Here is a 17379-nt window from a genome sequence, read left to right on the forward strand (position 1 = left end):
TCCCACCACCAAAACTCTGTATTCCGTCCCCCCCCCCCCATAGTTTTCCTATTCTTTATCCCTCTGAGAGCATGGACCCAGGGTCATTGTGGGATGCAGAAGGTGGAAGGTCTGGCTTCTGTAATTGCTTCCCCACTGAACATGGGCGTTGGCAGGTCGATCCATACTCCCAGCCTGCCTCTCTCTTTCCCTAGTGGGGAAGAGCTCTGGGGAAGCAGAACTCCAGGACACACTAGCGGGGCTGTCAGTCCAGGGAAGTCTGGTCAGCATCCTGCTAACATTTGGAACCTGTGGTTAACATACTGCCAAACAAATTGTTGACCAATCATGGACCTAAAGGCTGGAATAGTGCAGATGAAGAGTGGGAGGGTGGGGGTCCCTCCATTTTATAGATAGCTAGTAGGCATGTTTTAGTTATATTCCAAAGGGCCTGTGGCTATACTAGTGTGTAGTATTTTTTTTTTTTTGCCTGAGCCTGAAATCTGACATGCAGGTGGATTCTAATTATTGTCTGGGGAGATGATGTCATGGCTGGCAGAAAGACCAGAAAGCTAGATCAGGGAAGAGAGTAGCTCCCTAATATGGGAAAGGTATATAAATATTGCTGATTGTAAACCCCATGAATTTGATGTCATCTGGGGCCCATAATTAGCTTAGGAGCCTATGTGACCTCTGCATCCCTGTAGATCTGAGCTCACATTCTGTGGTCATGAGTAGGAACATTCCAAGCTGCCCCAATATCAGGACCCATCTTCCTCAGGTGTAGCATAGAGTATATTGTCCAGCCTCCCTTCGGAGGATGGAACATTCTCTACCGTTGTTGATTCAAGTTGAGGGCAAGGTACTATGGGGGCCCACAAAGAAGTCTATTGTGTTGTTCCTGATAGAAATGACCGGTTAACAATGGAGAGAGGGATTTATTCGAGGTCTAGGCCCATCATGTTTGTTTGGGAATCTCAGGACTCCCCCATTAGGGCCCCAGCTGATGGGGTGGCCTGATAGTGATTAAAGAGTCATCGTTAAAGTATGCCAGTCTCTTGGCCTTATTCAGCTTTTGCAGTCTTTGTTTTGATGAAGTTAGCTTTAGAGTGAGTGAGAGAACTATAATAGGAAGTAGACACTATTTCATTATGAACTTTATACTGACTCACTACAGACTACTGTGTTATTTTTATTATCAGGTATATATGTTGCCCTAATTTATGGATACATGTGAACATATGCTCTATCTTACAGGAACTGGTCTATATCTAGGTTTTGGGACTTTGTAAGGAAGTAAACCTCCTGGAATGGTATTAGAGAATATTATGAAAGGAAAGGTCTCACCCGAGTAATGAGGGTGAAGGGTTGACATTCCACGCCTGACACCTCTGGACAGCCTGAAGTGAAGCACGCTGAGGTGGTACTCGTTGTGTTGATTAGGTTGGGAACAATGGATACAGTATCTGTCGTATGCTTTACATTGGCTTGTTCTAGCCCTCCCCCTCCAAGAGAATTGGATGAGTCCTGTTAATTTCGCGGGCCTGCTTGGCCCCGCCCCAAGGGACCCTGGGAGAGGGTTCCGGAGTCCGAGAGTTCCTGAGTTCCCCAGTGACAGAGTTCCTGAGTTCCGGAGTTCGAGAGTGCGAGAGTGCGAGAGTTTCAGAGTTCGAGAGTAAGAGAGAGGGTTCCTGAGTTCGAGAGTGCCAGAGTTCCTGAGTTCCTGAGTTCGAGAGTTTCAGGGTTACAGAGTAAGAGAGAGTGCCAGAGAGACAGAGTTCCTGAGTTCCTGAGTTCGAGAGAAAAGAGAGTTCCTGAGTTCGAGAGTTTCAGGGTTACAGAGTAAGAGAGAGTGCCAGAGAGACAGAGTTCCTGGGTTCCTGAGTTCCAGAGAAAAAGAGAGAGTGCTTGCGCCGCCGCAAAGAGACAGCAGAGTTCTGTTTGGTGATTAGTTTGTCTTAGTTTATGAATCGTTGTTCCTGAATAAAGAAATACAGCTTCCCTGCCCAGCCGTTGTCTCCGCGTCTCTGTTCACCACCGTGAAGCCAGCCCGGCCAGCTGGAGCCGTCCGGAAATTTTAACAACAAGTATCATTTGGTATGAATTGAGAGAAGCATGCAGAAAAGTGAGTCCCACCCTAGAGGTTTCAAGACCGGGGAAATATAGGCTCTATAGAGAAAGTGGGAGGTTCCTGCTGTCATAGGGTTAAGAAGACAATAGATAGTTATTACTATAATCATATTATTTGGCAATTAGATTAACTTTGAAATATCCCTTTGTTAATATTTGCGGTATCATACATAACATAACCATAATTTATGTCCTTTGACATTATTTGTATATAACTGTGCCACCGACTGCTTCTGTTCTCCCTGGTCTAAGCTTTTAAGAGTCAACATATCAAAGACTCAGCCTATGTATAAAAAAAGCCTATGTATTAAAAAGACTCCCATCTGTGCTTTAAGAAGTTTGAGACATTCAATTTTTCCCCTCTCACATGAATTAACTAGTGATTTATATGACTACAAATTAATAGGAATGTACATAAATACCATTCCCATCACCAAAAGACTGTGTCCCATCCTCCCTCTGTTTCCAAATAAATGAGTATAGTTTTTGTTCTATTCTCTTAAAGAAGCTTGGTGGAACTTTGATGGGTATCATGTTAAATTTGTATATGGCCCTGGGGAGAATATTCATTTTGATGATATTTATTCTTCCAATCCATGAGCATGGGATGTCTTTCCATTTCTTGGTATCATTTTCTATTTCCTTGAATAGTGACTCATAGTTTTCAGTATACAAGTCTTTCACTTCTTTGTTCAGCTTTATTCCTACGTATTTTATTGATTTTGCTGCAAGAGTGAATGGGGGTGATTTCTGGATGTCTTCTTCTTCATATTTAGTGTCTGCATAAAGAAATGCCACTGATTTTTGTACACTGATTTTGTAGCCGGCACCAAGTTATTATTGCCTAATAACTTCCAGTAGTTTTCTGCTGGATTCTTTAGGTTTTTCTATGTATATTATCATGTCATCTGCAAATACTGAGAGCTTGACTTCTTCCCTTCCAATCTGTATCCCCTTGATTTCTTCTTCTTGCCTGATTGCTATGGCAGGAACTTCCAATACAATGTTGAAGTGTAATGGTGATGATGGGCTGCCCTTCTTAGTCCCTGACCTGAGGGGGAATGTTTTCAGTTTCTGTCCATTGAGTATGATGTTGGCTGTAGGTCTGCTATATATGGACTCCGCTATCTTGAGGAATTTCCCGTCTATTCCCATTTTTTGTAGTGTTTTGAGCATGAATGGGTGTTGGATTTTGTCAAAGGCTTTCTCTGCATCTACTGAGATAATTATGTGGTTTTTGGTTTTGCTTTTATTGATGTGGTGAATGACATTGATTGACTAACGTATGTTGAAGCAGCCTTGCATCCCTGGGATAAATCCCACTTGGTCGTGATGAACAATATTTTTGATATATTGTATCTGCTTGGTTTAATATTTTGGCATCTATGTTCATCAGATATATTGGCCTGTAGTTTTCCCTTTTTGTTGTGTCCCTATCTGCTTTTGGTATCAGGGTGATGTTGGCTTCATAGAAGGTGGAAGAGAGTGTTTCTTTGATCTTGAGGAAAAGCTTTAGAAGTAAAGGTATTAACTGTTTCCTGAAGGTTTTGTAGAATTCATTTGTGAAGCCATCTGGTTCTGGACTTTTGTTGTTGGGAAGATTCTTAATAACGGTTTTGATTTCTTTGTCCGTGATTGGTGCATTTAGGTTTCAAACTTCTTCCGTTTTGGAAGGGCATATGTTTCTAGGAATTCTTCCATTTCTTCCAGATTCTCTAGCTTGGTGGTGTATAGCTCTTCATAGAAGTTTCGCATGATTTTCTGGATTTCAGTGGTGTCAGCTGTGATCACTCCTCTACTGTTTACAATTCTATTTGAGTCTTCTCCCTTTTTTCTTTTTTTAAGTGCGTCTGGCTAGGGGGTTTTCAATCTTGTTTAATTTTTCAAAGAACCAACATTTGGCTTCATTGATCTTTTGTATGGTTCTTTTATTTTCTATGTTTATTTCTGCTCTAATTTTCGTGATTTCCGTCCTTCTGGTTGCTTTAGGGTTCCTTTGTTCCTCTTCCTCTATGTCATTAAGGCATGCAGTAAGGTCGTTTATTTGAGTTTTTTCTTGTTCTCGCATATGTGATTGTATGGCTATGAGTTTCCCTCTCAGTAATGCTTTAACTGTGTCCCAAATATTTCGATAGCTTGTGTCTTCATTTTCATTTGTTTCCAGGAACATTTAAATTTCTTGCTTGAATGTCTTTCTGATCTAGCAGTTCTATTTTTTTTTAATATTTATTTATTTATTTATTTATTCCCTTTTGTTGCCCTTGTTGTTTTATTGTTGTGGTTATTGTTGTTGGATAAGACAGAGAAAAATGGAGAGAGGAGGGGAAGACAGAGAGGGGGGAAGAAAGACACATGCAGACCTGCTTCACCACCTGTGAAGCGACTCCCCTGCAGGTGGGGAGCCAGGGGCTTGAGCCGGGATCCTTACGCCAGTCCTTGCGCTTTGCACCACGTGCACTTAACCTGCTGTGCTACCACCAACTCCCGACCCAGCGGTTCTCAAGCAGCATGTTGTTGAGTTTCCAAATTCTGTGACTTTTAGTAATTTTCTGTTTGTTGTAAAATGTTAGCTTTACTCCACTGTGGTCTGAAAAGGTACTTGGGATGACTTCAATGCTCTGGAATTTGTTGATAATGACTTTGTGACCTAACATGTGGTCTATCCTTGAGTATGTGCTGTGTGGATTTGAAAAGAATGTGTATTCCAGTTTTTTGGGATGAAGAACTCTGAAAATGTCCAGGAGCTCTAGTCTGTCCATCTCTTCATTTAATTTTCTTGTTTCTTTGTTGACTCTCTGCTTTGTTGATCTAAGTGTGAGAGTGGGGTGTTAAACTCTCCCACTGTTACTGTATTACTATTGATGTATTTCTGTGATTCTTTCAGTAGGTGTTTGATGTATTTAGATGGCCCTCATTGGGTATATAGCTGTTAATAATTGTTACATCTTCGTGTTTGATTGATCTTCTAAGCATTATGTAATTGCCTTGCTTATCTTTTATGACTTTAAAGTCTGTTGTGTCAGAGATGAGAATGGCTGTTCCTGCCTTTTTTTGTGGTCCATTAGCCTGTAGGTTAGTTTTCCACCCTTTCACGTTAAGCCTGTGTTTGTCTTGTTGGGTCAGATGGTATTCTTGTAAGCAGCATATGGTTGGGTTGTGTTTCCTGATCCATCCTCTCACTCTGTGCCTTTTAATGGGTGAGTTTAAGCCACTGACATTTACTGATATTATGGATTTAATGTATTGTAATGCCATTATTCAACAATTTTTTATTTGTTCTGATATATGGCAAGTATTATAGTGATGTTCTTGTTTATCAGAGGTCTTTTAATACCTCTTTCAGGGCAGGCTTGGTGATGGTTGCCTCCTTTAACTGTTGTCTGTCTGAGAAGGTTTTGGTCCCTCCAAGTTTAAATGAAAGTCTAGCAGGATATATTATCCTTGGTTGAAACCCTTTTTCATTCAGGGCTCGATAGATATCTTGCCATTCTCTTCTGGCTTTTAAGAGTTTGAGTGGAGAAGTCTGCTGATAATCTTATGGGTTTTCCCCAGTATGTGACTTTTTGTTTTTCTCTTGCAGCCTTTAGGATCCTTTCTTTATCCTTACTTTTTTCATTGTAACTATGATGTGTCTTGGTGTCTTCAGGTCTGGGTTGATTCTGTTTGGGACTCTCTGAGTCTCTTGAATCTTAATGTCCTTTCTGTTGTTTAGGTCTGGGAAGTTTTCTTCTATAATTTCCTCTAGAATGTTTACTTCCCCTTCCTCTCTTTCTTCCTCTGGGAGGCCAATTATATGAATGTTACTTCTTTTGAGATCATCCCATATGTCTCTGTTGTTGTTTACAGTGTCTCTCAATCTCTTTTTGAGCTCTTTTACCTCTTTCCTCTTTTTGTCTTCTCTAGCTCATCCTCTGTCGGGCTAGTTCTGTTTTCTGCTTCTGTTAGCCTGCTTTCCCTTCCCTCAGCTTCTTTCTTCAGTTCAGTTATAGTATTAGCTTGCTCTGCTAATTGACCTTTTAGTTCAGCTATTTCAGCTTTCAGTTCTCCAATTACCTCAACATACCTTGAGTTTTCCTTGAGGGTCTCATCTGTTGTTCCCCTAATTCTGATAGCCCTTTCCTCCATTGTTTTCTTCATTTCTGTGATTATTAGGTTTATTACTGCTTGCATACTTTCCTTATCTATGGTTACTTCTGACTGATTTGGAATTTCTTCTGGGCTCCTGTCTTGATTCATTGTGGTTGCAGTTTTATTTGCACCACACTATAATAAATACCCTTATGACTAACCTAAGAAATTACAATAATAGTAACTGAAGCAAGGACTGATGCAATTCATCCACTACTAGTTAGCCAAACAACACCTCCAGTTCAAGAAAAAATAGTGACCCAATCCAAAGGACAAAGATAAAGGAAAAAGGGAAAGCAAGAATAGACAATTATGCACATCTACTGTCTACTGTAAATTCTAGGGATAGCAAGAGAAGAAAGGGAAGTAGAGAAGAGATACACACACACACACACACACACACACAGAGTCCACTCTGAGTCAGATCTCTTCCCCCAAATAATTCACAAATGAGTATCAATGAATTCAGAAAGCAAAAGGAGGAAGGAAGAAAAGAAGACCAGAACGAGAAAAAAAGACAGTGAAAGGAGAGAGGTGTTTTTTTTTCTTTTTTTTTTTTTTAATTAGCTAGGAGGTGAGAAAAAGGCAAGTGGATGGAAGAGGTAAAAACAAGTTCCTCTCACAGTGGATAGGATACCCAGTCACCTAGCAATGGAAAAAACACATGGTGTGAAGTGCAAAGACCAGCCTAAGGATCCCAGTTTGCATTATGTGCACTTAACCTGATGTGCCACTGACCAACCCCCAGTTTTGTTTTTTTTAAGGTTTTACTTACTTACTTATTTATTTATTTATTTATGAGACAGGAGAAGAGAGAGAAAGAACCAGGCATCTGGTGCTGCCAGGGATCAAACTCAGGACCTCATGCTTGAGAGTCCAGTGCTTTATCCACTGTGCCACCCCCCAGACCACAACAAAAGTTGTTTTAAGTAATCATTTTACAGTCATTTTTATTGCAACTCCCCAACCCAAAAGTGTTATGTTTTGTTGATAAATATCTTCTATTTCAGCAGGTCCAAGGACTCGAGAAAAGAATGAAGGGGGCTGAAGGCCCCAGTGCCCTATGACAGAGGGAGGTGGGAAGTGGGTGGTGAGTGATGTGTCTGACACTTATCCAGGGATAACAGAATTGTCCCCTGTGACAACAAGTCTTGTAAATCAACATTTCTTCAATAAAGCGATTTGACTGAGATAGATGAATTACTAGTTATTCATATGTGACAGTCTTTAACAGACAGACGCTAGAGAAGTAATCCACTTACACAAGATACCAGGGACTAAACAGGGAGCTTCAAGCATGTAATACTTGTGTTCTAACAGGTGTACTATATCCCTGAAAACAAATCTGAAATGAAAAAAAGTTGGAAGGAGCCAGGTGGTGGCACAACTGTATATCATGCTGTAGATGAGCAGTGCTCTAGTGAAACATACCCGGTTGGGTGCACATGTCACCATGTTCAAGAACCCCAGGTTGAGCCCCAAGACCCCACCTGCAGGAAGGAAGATTCACAAATGGTGAAGCAGTGCTGCAGGTGTCTCATTCTCACTCCCCTAAGCCATTCCCTCTTGACTCTTGTCTCTCTCCATTCGCTCTCAACTTCTGTCTCTATATAATAATAGTTTAAGTTATATATGCTTATATATACATATATATTTCTGAGAACCAAAAAGATTTTTAAAAATCAAAAAGTGATAGATACATGGAGATTCTATTTTTTTAAATATTTTTATTTACTTATTGGATAGAGACAGAGAGAAATTGGGGGGAGGTAGAGAGGGAGAGAGACAGAGACACCTACAGACCTGATTCACCACTTGTGAAGCTTTTCCCCTGCAGGTAGGGGCTGGGAGCTTGAACCTGGGTCCTTGTGCACTGTAATGTGTGTGCTTAAGCAGGTGTGCCACCACGTGGCACATCTTAGGAATGCCATCTTAGGAACCTTAAGAAAAAGCAAGCAAGACAGCCTGATACTGCACCCTTAGATCATTGTCCTCCACTATTCCTAGTTATCCTTCTTTACAAGAAAGAATGACCAGGCCAGAGAGATACCATACTGGCTAGGTAGGCAACTTTAATGCCTGAGGCTCTGAAGCCCCAGTTTTAACCTCCAACACTACCATAAACCAAAGTAGTGCTCTGGTTTTAAAAAACAAAACAAACAAACAAACAAAAAAACAATCCAAAGGGCCAGGTGGTGGCACACCTGGTTGAGCACACATGTTACAATGCATTAGGACCTAGGTTAAAGACCCCAGTCCCCACCTGCAGGGGGAAAGCTTTGTTTGCGAGTAGTGAAGCAACGTTGCAGGTGTCTCTCTGTCTCTTTTCCTACCACCCCCTTCCCTCTCGATTTCTGGCTGTCTCTATCCAATAAATAAATAAATAAAAATAATAAAAATTTTTAAAAACTGATAAAACGCTCTAAGGGAAGATATTAAATGAATTAACTAGCAGTGGCCAGCAAATGTACCTGTCAGGAAAAAAAAAATTAATGACAGTTTCTTTGCCCAGGGCTAAAGTAAAAATGAAGCAAAGATTTCTAAGAGCATGAATGAGGAAAATCTGACTCCTGAGTCATCCGGGTATTTATTAAGATGAATGAAAACTGAAGAAAGTAGCATCAGCAAGAGTCTTGATGTTCATTCTCTTGAAATCTGAAGACTAGTAAGAATACATTTTCCTAGGCTTCTTCACATCCAAGCAATGACAATCTAATGCCACGTTCAATTCCACTAGGACAGTCTGCTATAAGGATATGCTTCCTGAGTCAACAGGAAGTTGCCATACAGTTAAATCTTGGCAAGGATTTGACTGGCGCAAGGATCCCAGTTCGAGTCCCTGGATCCCCACCTGCAGGAGGGTTGCTTTGCAAGTGATAAAGCAGGTCTGCAGGTGTCTGTCTTTATCTCCTCTCTCTACCTTCCCCTCCTCTCAATTTCTCTCTGTCCTATCCAACAACAGCAGCAGCAACTACAATACCAGCAACAACAACAGGGGAAAAATAGCACAGCGGAGGATTTGTAATGCAGGCACCAAACCCCAACAATAATCCTGGAGGCAAAAAATAATAATAATAACACTGGTTACAGAGAACTTTGGTGGTGGCACTGTGGATAAAGTGCTGGACTCTTCAAGCATGAGGTCCTGAGTTCAATTCCCAGCAGCACATGTACCAGAGTTGCCAACTGGTTCTTTCTCTCTCCTCCTATCTTTCTCATTAATGAATAAAAAAACATTTAAGTAGAACACCAATCATTTCCTGAGGAGTATGAGTTCATTATTGCTGTTTCCTCTCTACTTTCTGACTAGAGATGGCCTAACTAATCTAGCTGGAAACATGCTTTCTAAGCAAAAATTCCTTTTGAAGAAAAGATAAGATAACCCTATCGCTCTCAAAGTGTAGGATGTCACTCACCATCGAGCAGGTCTTCTTCATCATCCCTGTCATGTTCCTCCACTGCCACCTCCTCCTCCTCCTCCTCTTCTTCCGCATCCTCCAGCTCCACATCCGGGTCCAGGTCTGGATCGCTCCCTGAGGTGGATTCGTCTGACATGGCTCCCAAAGGTCCTCAGTGGGCATTACCGACTCATGTTCCACTGTAGGGGTCCTGAGAGGACAAGAGGCAACCTAATCACCAAAAGCTTCACTGAGGACCATGGATCTTTCAAAAAGACAATGTCAAAGAGGGTGGGGGATAGATAGCATAATGGTTATGCAAAGAGACTCTCATGCCTGAGGCTCCAAAGTCCCATAAGTCCGCACCACCATAAGCCAGAGCTGAGTGGTGCTCTGGTTAAAAAAAAAAAAAAAAAGACAATATCAAAGATAAATTCCCCGGAGTTCTTTTTTTGAAGCAGGCTGAGTTAACTACACTCCAATCTCAGCATTCCATAAAAACATACTGGTCCCCACAGTATGTTTTAGCAACTTTCTGCCTAGTTCAAAACTCTCTTAACTGGGAGTCGGGCAGTAGCACAGCGGGTTACGCGCAGGTGGCGCAAAGCGCAAGGACTGGCATAAGGACCCGGTTCAAGCCCCCGGCTCCCCACCTGCAGGGGAAGTCGCTTCACAGGCAGTGAAGGTCTGCAGGTATCTTTCTCTTCCCCTCTCTGTCTTTCCCTCCTCTCTCTATTTCTCTCTGTCCTATCCAACAACGACAACATCAACAACAATAACTACAACAACAAAACAAGGGCAACAAAAGGGAAAATAAATAATAATAAAAAAAAATTTTTTTTAACTCTCTTAACTGCTTGGGCAAGAAAAATATCTTAAATAATCGAAACAAACAATAGTCCTATAAATCTTAACATTCCTATTTGTTGATCCATTCATACATAACTGTTTCCCAAGAACCAAATATCTGTCCATACAAATACATTATACACGTCTATGTCAGACACAGTATTAGGTTTGGAGAATACAGGGAAAAGAACAAAGCATGCTGGGATAGCTGAGCGGCTACTCTGCGGGGCTTGCCATGAGCGCAGGGTCCAGGCTTAAGCCCTAGCACCGCATGGGTGTACCATGCCACTGGGGAGAGCCCTGGTGCTATGATATCTCTCTCATCTGAACTTAAAAAGTAGTCCCAGGAGCAGTAAGATCTACACGTGCAAGGCACCGGCTCTGCAAAACTAAAATCTGTACATGCCATACATCAGACAAAGGACTAATGACCTAGTTATGCATATAACTCACCAAACTCAACAAGAAAACTAAACAAATGACCCCATTAAAAATGGGGACAGGATACAGACAGAATCTTTTTTTTTTAATAGAGAGATTGAGAGGGGGAAAGGGAAGACAGGGAGAAAGACAAAGAGACACCTGCAGCCCTGCAGGTGGGGACCAGGGGATTGAGCCTGGGTCCTTACACACTATAATGTGCGTACCACCACCTGGCCCCAGACATAGACAGAATCTTCATCAAAGGTGAGATTCTTCACTGCTCAGTCTGATTATCAGAGACACAAATAAAGACAAAGCAACATACAACTTCACATCTATGAGAATGGACAGTAATGGGGCCAAGTGGTGGTGTACCAGGTAGAGTACACATTACCATGCCAAAGGACCAGGGTTCAAAGCCAGAGTCGCTGCCTGGGGTGGGGTGGGGGGGATTTAGAAATGGTGAAGCAGCACTGCTGTTCTCTCTCTCTCTCCATATCTACCCCTCCTCAAATTTTCTGTCTCTATCAACAAAAGGGGGGTGACAGTACCAACATATTTTGCCAAGGCTGTCAGGGAAAGGAACCTTCTACACGGCCGGTGTAAATGCACATCGGTTCAACCCCTATAAAAAAGTCTCAAGACTTCTCAGAGGTTCTTACCCTGTCACCCAGCAACTTCTCTACTGGGAGTATAGCCAAAGAAAGAAATATACCCATCCAAAGAGATCTCCATATACCTAGGTGCACCGAGGCACAGTTTGCAGTAATAGCCCAAATTTGGAAGCAGTCCAGATGCCCAACAAGAAGCCAGTGGTTAAGAAAGTTGTGATACATATTATACACACTGGGAGACTACTCAGCTCTGGCTTATTGGCAGGGATGGCAGGCAGCCTGAACCTGGGACTTTATTTTATTTTATTTTATTTTATTTTATTTTATTTTATTGTCTCCGGGGTTATCACTGGGGCTCAGTGCCTGCACTATGAATCCACTGCTCCTGGAGGCCATTTTTTGCCCTTTTTTGTTGCCCTTGTTGTTTATCATTGTTGTAGTTATTACTGTTGTTATTACCGTCGCCATTGTTGGATAGGACAGAGAGAAATCGAGAGAGATGGGGAAGACAGAGAGGGGGAGAGAAAGACAGACACCTGCAGACCTACTTTACCACTTGTGAAGCGACCCCCACCCCCGCAGGTGGGGAGCTGGGGGCTCGAACCAGGATCCTTGAGTAGGTCCTTGCGCTTTGTGCCATATGCACTTAACCTGCTGCGTTACGGCCCGGCTCCTCAAACCTGGGACTGTTCAACCCCTAGAAAGAGTCTGTGTGTTCCAATTATTCATACACTTACTCTCAAGACAATTAAAGCCACGAACAGATGTGAAATTATTTAGCAATAAAGTTTTTCATTTATCTATTTTAGATAGAAACAGAGAAACAGAGAGATGGGGGAGAAGGGAGAGAGAGACCTGCAGCACTGCTTCCTGCTATCAGCGAGGACCTGGGACTTGAACCTGGGCCCTTGTGCACTGTAATGTATGCACTCTAACAGAAGTGCCACTGCCCATCCCCTGAAGTGTTAATTTTTGCATAAATAAAGCACTTCCAAAAAAAAAAACTACACATTAGGGCATTAGGTCACAAGCATACAAGCACACACCAAAAAAGGTGATTCATAAAAACAAAAACTAATAGCAGTAGTACTGAGCTACCCTAAGTGACACAGTAGACAGCAAATTTCTGGATGATTATCTCATGCGTCTATCTTAGTTTTTAGAAGGAAAAGAAGTAGTAGACCAATTAGGCATCAGGTTGTGTGATTTTTATTAATTTATTTGGATGGTGACAGAGACATTGACAGGGGTGGGGAGATAGAGGAGAGACGGACAGACAGACCTGGAGCACTGTTCCACTGCTCCTGAACCTTCCCCACTGCAGAGGCGGCAGGGAAGAGTGGTGACACCAGGGACTTGAACCCAGGTCCTTATGCACCAGAATGTGTGTACTTTACCAGGTTTCATAAGTGAGATTTATCTCTGGGGGCAGGTGGTGGAGCAACTGGTAACACACACATTACCATACACAGAGGCCTGGGTTCACGACCCTGGTTGTTCCTACAGCAGGAGAGTAGTGTTGCAGGTGTCTCCTCCCTCACCCCCCCAGCCCTCAATTTTTCTCTGCCTCTATCAAAAAGGGGGGGGTGGCTAAGAGTAGTAGATTCATCATGCAGGCAATATGCCCAGGTGATAACCCTAACGAGAGGGAGGGAGGGAGGGAGGGAGGGAGGGAGAGGAGGAGGAAGGAGTTGGGCGGTAGCACAGCGGGTTAAGCACACATGGTACAAAGACTGGCATAAGGATCCTGGTTCGAGCCCCCGGCTCCCCACCTGCAGGGGAGTCCCTTCACAAGCGGTGAAGCAGGTCTGCAGCTGTCTGTCTTTCTCTCCCCCTTTCTGTCTTCCCCATTTCTCTCTTGTCCTATGTAACAACGACATCAATAACGCCAACACTAATAACTACAACAACAATAAAAAAAAGGCAACAAAGGGAAAATAAATAAATATTAAAAAAAAAAAAAGAAAGAAGAGACCCTTCACTTCCTTGGGGGAAAAAAAAAGAAGGAAGGAGAGAGAAGAAACAGAAATTTCTTTTTTTCTAATATTTATTTTTGATTCCCTTTTGTTGCCCTTGTTTTATTGTTGTAGTTATTATCGTTGTTATTCATGTCATCGTTGTTGGATAGGACAGAGAGAAATGGAGAGAGGAGGGGAAGACAGAGAGGGGGAGAGAAAGACAGACACCTGCAGGCCTGCTTCACCGCCTGTGAAGCGACTCCCCTGCAGGTGGGGAGCCGGGGGCTCGAACTGGGATCCTTACGCCGGTCCTTGCGCTCTGCGTGTGCTTATTAACCCACTACACTAGCAAACGACTCCCAAAACGGAAATTTCTTTTTTTTTTTTTTATTTCTTTATTGAGGGATTAATGTCTTATGGTCAACAGTAAATACAATAGTTTGTACATGCATAACATTTCTCAGTTTTCCACATAACAATACAACCCCTACTAGATCCTCTGTCATCCTTTTTGGACCTGTATTCCCCACACCCGCCCCAGAGTCTTTTACTTTGATGCAATACACCCAACTCCAGTCCAGGCTCTACTTGTGTTTTCTCTTCTGATCTTGTTTTCAACTTCTGCCTAAGAGTGAGATCATCCCATATTCATTCTTCTGCGAAACAGAAATTTCTTTTTTTATTATTATGTTTATTTATTTTCCCTTTTGTTGCCCTTGTTTTTATTGTTGCTGTTGTTATTGATGTTGTCATTGTTGGATAAGACAGAGAGAAATGGAGAGAGGAGGGGAAGACAGAGAGGGGGAGAGAAAGACAGACACCTGCAGGCCTGCTTCACTGCCTGTGAAGCGACTCCCCTGCAGGTGGGGAGCCGGGGGCTCGAACTGGGATCCTTACGCCGGTCCTTGAGCTTTGTGCCATGTGTGCTTAACCTGCTGCGCCACCGCCCGACTCCCAATCATCAAGTATCTTTAGGCAACCTGAGTGCCTTTCATTTTAGGGAAGACATTGTGCCGTGGTGGGAGAATGACAATGACTTATAAATAGTAAAAAGGAAAAACCACCTGAAAACCCCCAACTAACAATCATCTTCCAAATAACCTCAGCCTCAAGCTCCTGACAGAGGCCACGGTGAATTAAATATCTAAGCACACAGACTATTAATACTAGGAAAGTGGGCGCTGCTGTAGCCCCTACTAAGTCACTTTGAAAGTAGAGGATACTTTAAAATAATGCCCACAGTGGGGGAGGAAATATGATGGTTCTTCAAAGAGACTCTCATGCTTGAAGCTATAGTACCCAGGTTCAATACCCCGCACTACCATAAGCCAGAGTTGAGCAGTGCTCTGGTAAAAACAAAAAATATAAATCAATAAAACAAAAAAACAATAAATAAACAAACAAACAAACACAAAAAAGACTAATAAGGGCAGTGGTGTAGATAGCATAATGCTTACGCAAAGGAACTCTCGTGTCTTGAGGCTCTAAAGTCCCAGGTTCAATCCTCTGCACCACCATAAGCCAGAGCCGAGTAGCGCTCTGGTAATAATAATAATAATGGAAGAAGAGGAGGAGGAAGAGGGGGAAGAGGAGAATAAAAGAAGGGAAGAAAGGAAAGGGAAAAAAAAGGAAAAGACTAATAATGATGGGGTTCTTAAGGGTTTTTTCTTCCAAAGTTGGTCTTTCTCTTTCCCTCCCTTCTGCAAGTCACCAAATTTCTTTACAAAAATGACACAAATGTCTTCCCAGCTCTATAGGACGGACCACTGAGAGGTCAGAATTTACTGTTACTGATCGCTAAAAATGGAAAGAAGCAGGGGAGCTTTTTTATCTTAGGGGTCAGCAGTACAACTATATTCTGCCTCTCAGGGGCTCTACCCCCACAGACACTTTTGTGTGGTGGCACTGCTTTTCAAAAAATTAACTCTTAGCAGCCTGGAGGTGGTAAAGAGGGGAAAGTGCTGAACTCACAAGCATGAGGTCCTGAGTTCAATCCCTAGCACTGCCAACTCCAGAGTGATACTCTGGCCTCTCTCATGTTTCTTACCCCCCCTCCCCCCGGCCTTTTGTGCCTCCAGGGTTACTGTTGGGCTCGGTGCCTGCACTATGAATCCACTGCTCCTGGAGGCCATTTTTCCCATTTTGTTGCCCTTGTTGTTGTCGTTATTATTGTTGTCATTGCTGTTGTTGTTGCTGGATAGGACCGAGAGAAATCGAGAAGAGGGGAGACAGAGGGGGGAGGGAAAAATAGACACCTGCAGTCCCGCTTCACCACCTGTGAAGCAATCATCCTGCAGGTGGGAAGCTGGGGGCATGAACCGGGATCCTTATGCAGGTCCCTGTGCTTTATGTCATGTGCACTTAACCCACTGTGCGACCACCCAAACCCCCCTCCCTTTTTTTAATTTATCTATTCATGAGAAAGATAGGAGGAGAGAGAGAAAGAACCTGACATCAGTCTGGTACATGTGCTGCCGGGGATCATACTCAGGACCTCATGCTTGAGAGTCCAGTGCTTTAACCACTGCACCACCTCCCAGACCACTCTCCTCCTCTCTCAATCAACCTATCACTCATAAAAGAAAAAAATACTTAAAAACAAAAAACAAAACAAGCAACCAGCAGGTGGCTTAGCTGGTAAAGGACACATGTTACTATGCACAAGGACTCGGGTTCAAGCCCATGTCACCACCACATGGGAGCACCTTCAGGGTGGCATCTTCACAAGATGTGGAGCAGCTCCATGGTGTCTCTCTTCTTTATGTCCCCCTCTCTCTGTTTCTCATATTTTATCCAGAATAAAGAACAAATGGCTGCTGGGAGTGGTGAAATAGTGCAGACAAGAGTCCCAGAGAGAACTCTGATGAGATGCAGACGGGAGGGAGGGGAGGGGAGGGGTTAACTTCTGGTAGAATTGTTAGACATAGGGGAAGGGCTGGCAAGGGGGTGCCGTGTAGTGGTTCAGCAAAAGGGTGCATACTTTCTATGCATGTGGCCTGGATTTGACTCTGGGCACAGCATTTGAACAAGAAACAAATCAAACATCATAAATGTCATCATAAAGGACAAGCTGAGCGCTCGCTCTCTCTCTCTCATAAACAGCACTGATAAGGAAAACCCGGATCTTCTTTTTGACCCGCACTCTGTGTGGAGCATACCTTCGACCTCTCCTGCACAGACACACTAGCAGAACGGCTGTGGACACCCTGTGACTTCATGAAATGCTGCGTTTTTCTTTGTTATGGGGGCTGACATTTGGTGACACTGGCCTCCCAGGTCTAATTATTAAATTTTTTATTAAAAAGAAAAGGAGGCTGGTGGGGAATAGCAATAATGGTTAGGCAAAGGGACTCTCATGCCTGAAGCTCCCAAGTCCCGGGTTCAATCCCCCACACCACCGTGAGTCAGAGCTGAGCAGTGCTCTGAGACAGAGAAAGAGAGAATACCATTCCACCATCCCTGGAGATTCCCTAGTGCTAGTCACAATGCTCCCATCTGGTGCTGGGTTTTGAACCTGAGCCTCAAACATAGCAAGGTGCATTCCCTACTGGGTGACCCTCCTCTAACCTCAGGACAGGCGTTCTTACAAAGCAAACTATACAAACGAAATTCAAGATATTTTATTGATTTCATATGAGATAGGGAGTTTAACGAGAGAGAGAGAGAGAAGCTAAGGCACCACTCTGCACATGTGGAACCAGGGATTAAACTGGAAGCCCCAGGCCTGCAAGACCTTTGCTCTAACAAGCTGAGTAGTTCCCTGGCAGTTCAGGTTTTATTTTTAATGAAACTGGTGAATTACTTATTTAAAGAAACTCAAAAAGACAGTAACTCTGGAGCACAAATATTCAGCTCAAAGGTATTGTGTTAATAAGTCGACAATTTAATATACTGGGTTTG

At 43.0% G+C, this 17379-nt stretch overlaps 1 protein-coding gene across 1 annotated transcript in view; it reads right to left on the bottom strand.

Annotated features, from left to right (window-relative positions):
• The window catches only part of RAD54L2 (RAD54 like 2), a 96325-nt gene that overhangs the window by 45857 nt on the left and 33089 nt on the right, over positions 1-17379 (bottom strand). The window contains exon 2 of the mRNA XM_060204583.1: positions 9654-9846. Within this exon, the coding sequence (XP_060060566.1) occupies positions 9654-9792 (139 nt within the window). The 5' untranslated portion in view covers positions 9793-9846. The remainder of the gene's footprint in view (positions 1-9653; positions 9847-17379) is intronic.

The sequence above is a fragment of the Erinaceus europaeus genome, chromosome 12 (assembly GCF_950295315.1).
Source record: "Erinaceus europaeus chromosome 12, mEriEur2.1, whole genome shotgun sequence".
Lineage (NCBI taxonomy): Eukaryota > Metazoa > Chordata > Mammalia > Eulipotyphla > Erinaceidae > Erinaceus > Erinaceus europaeus.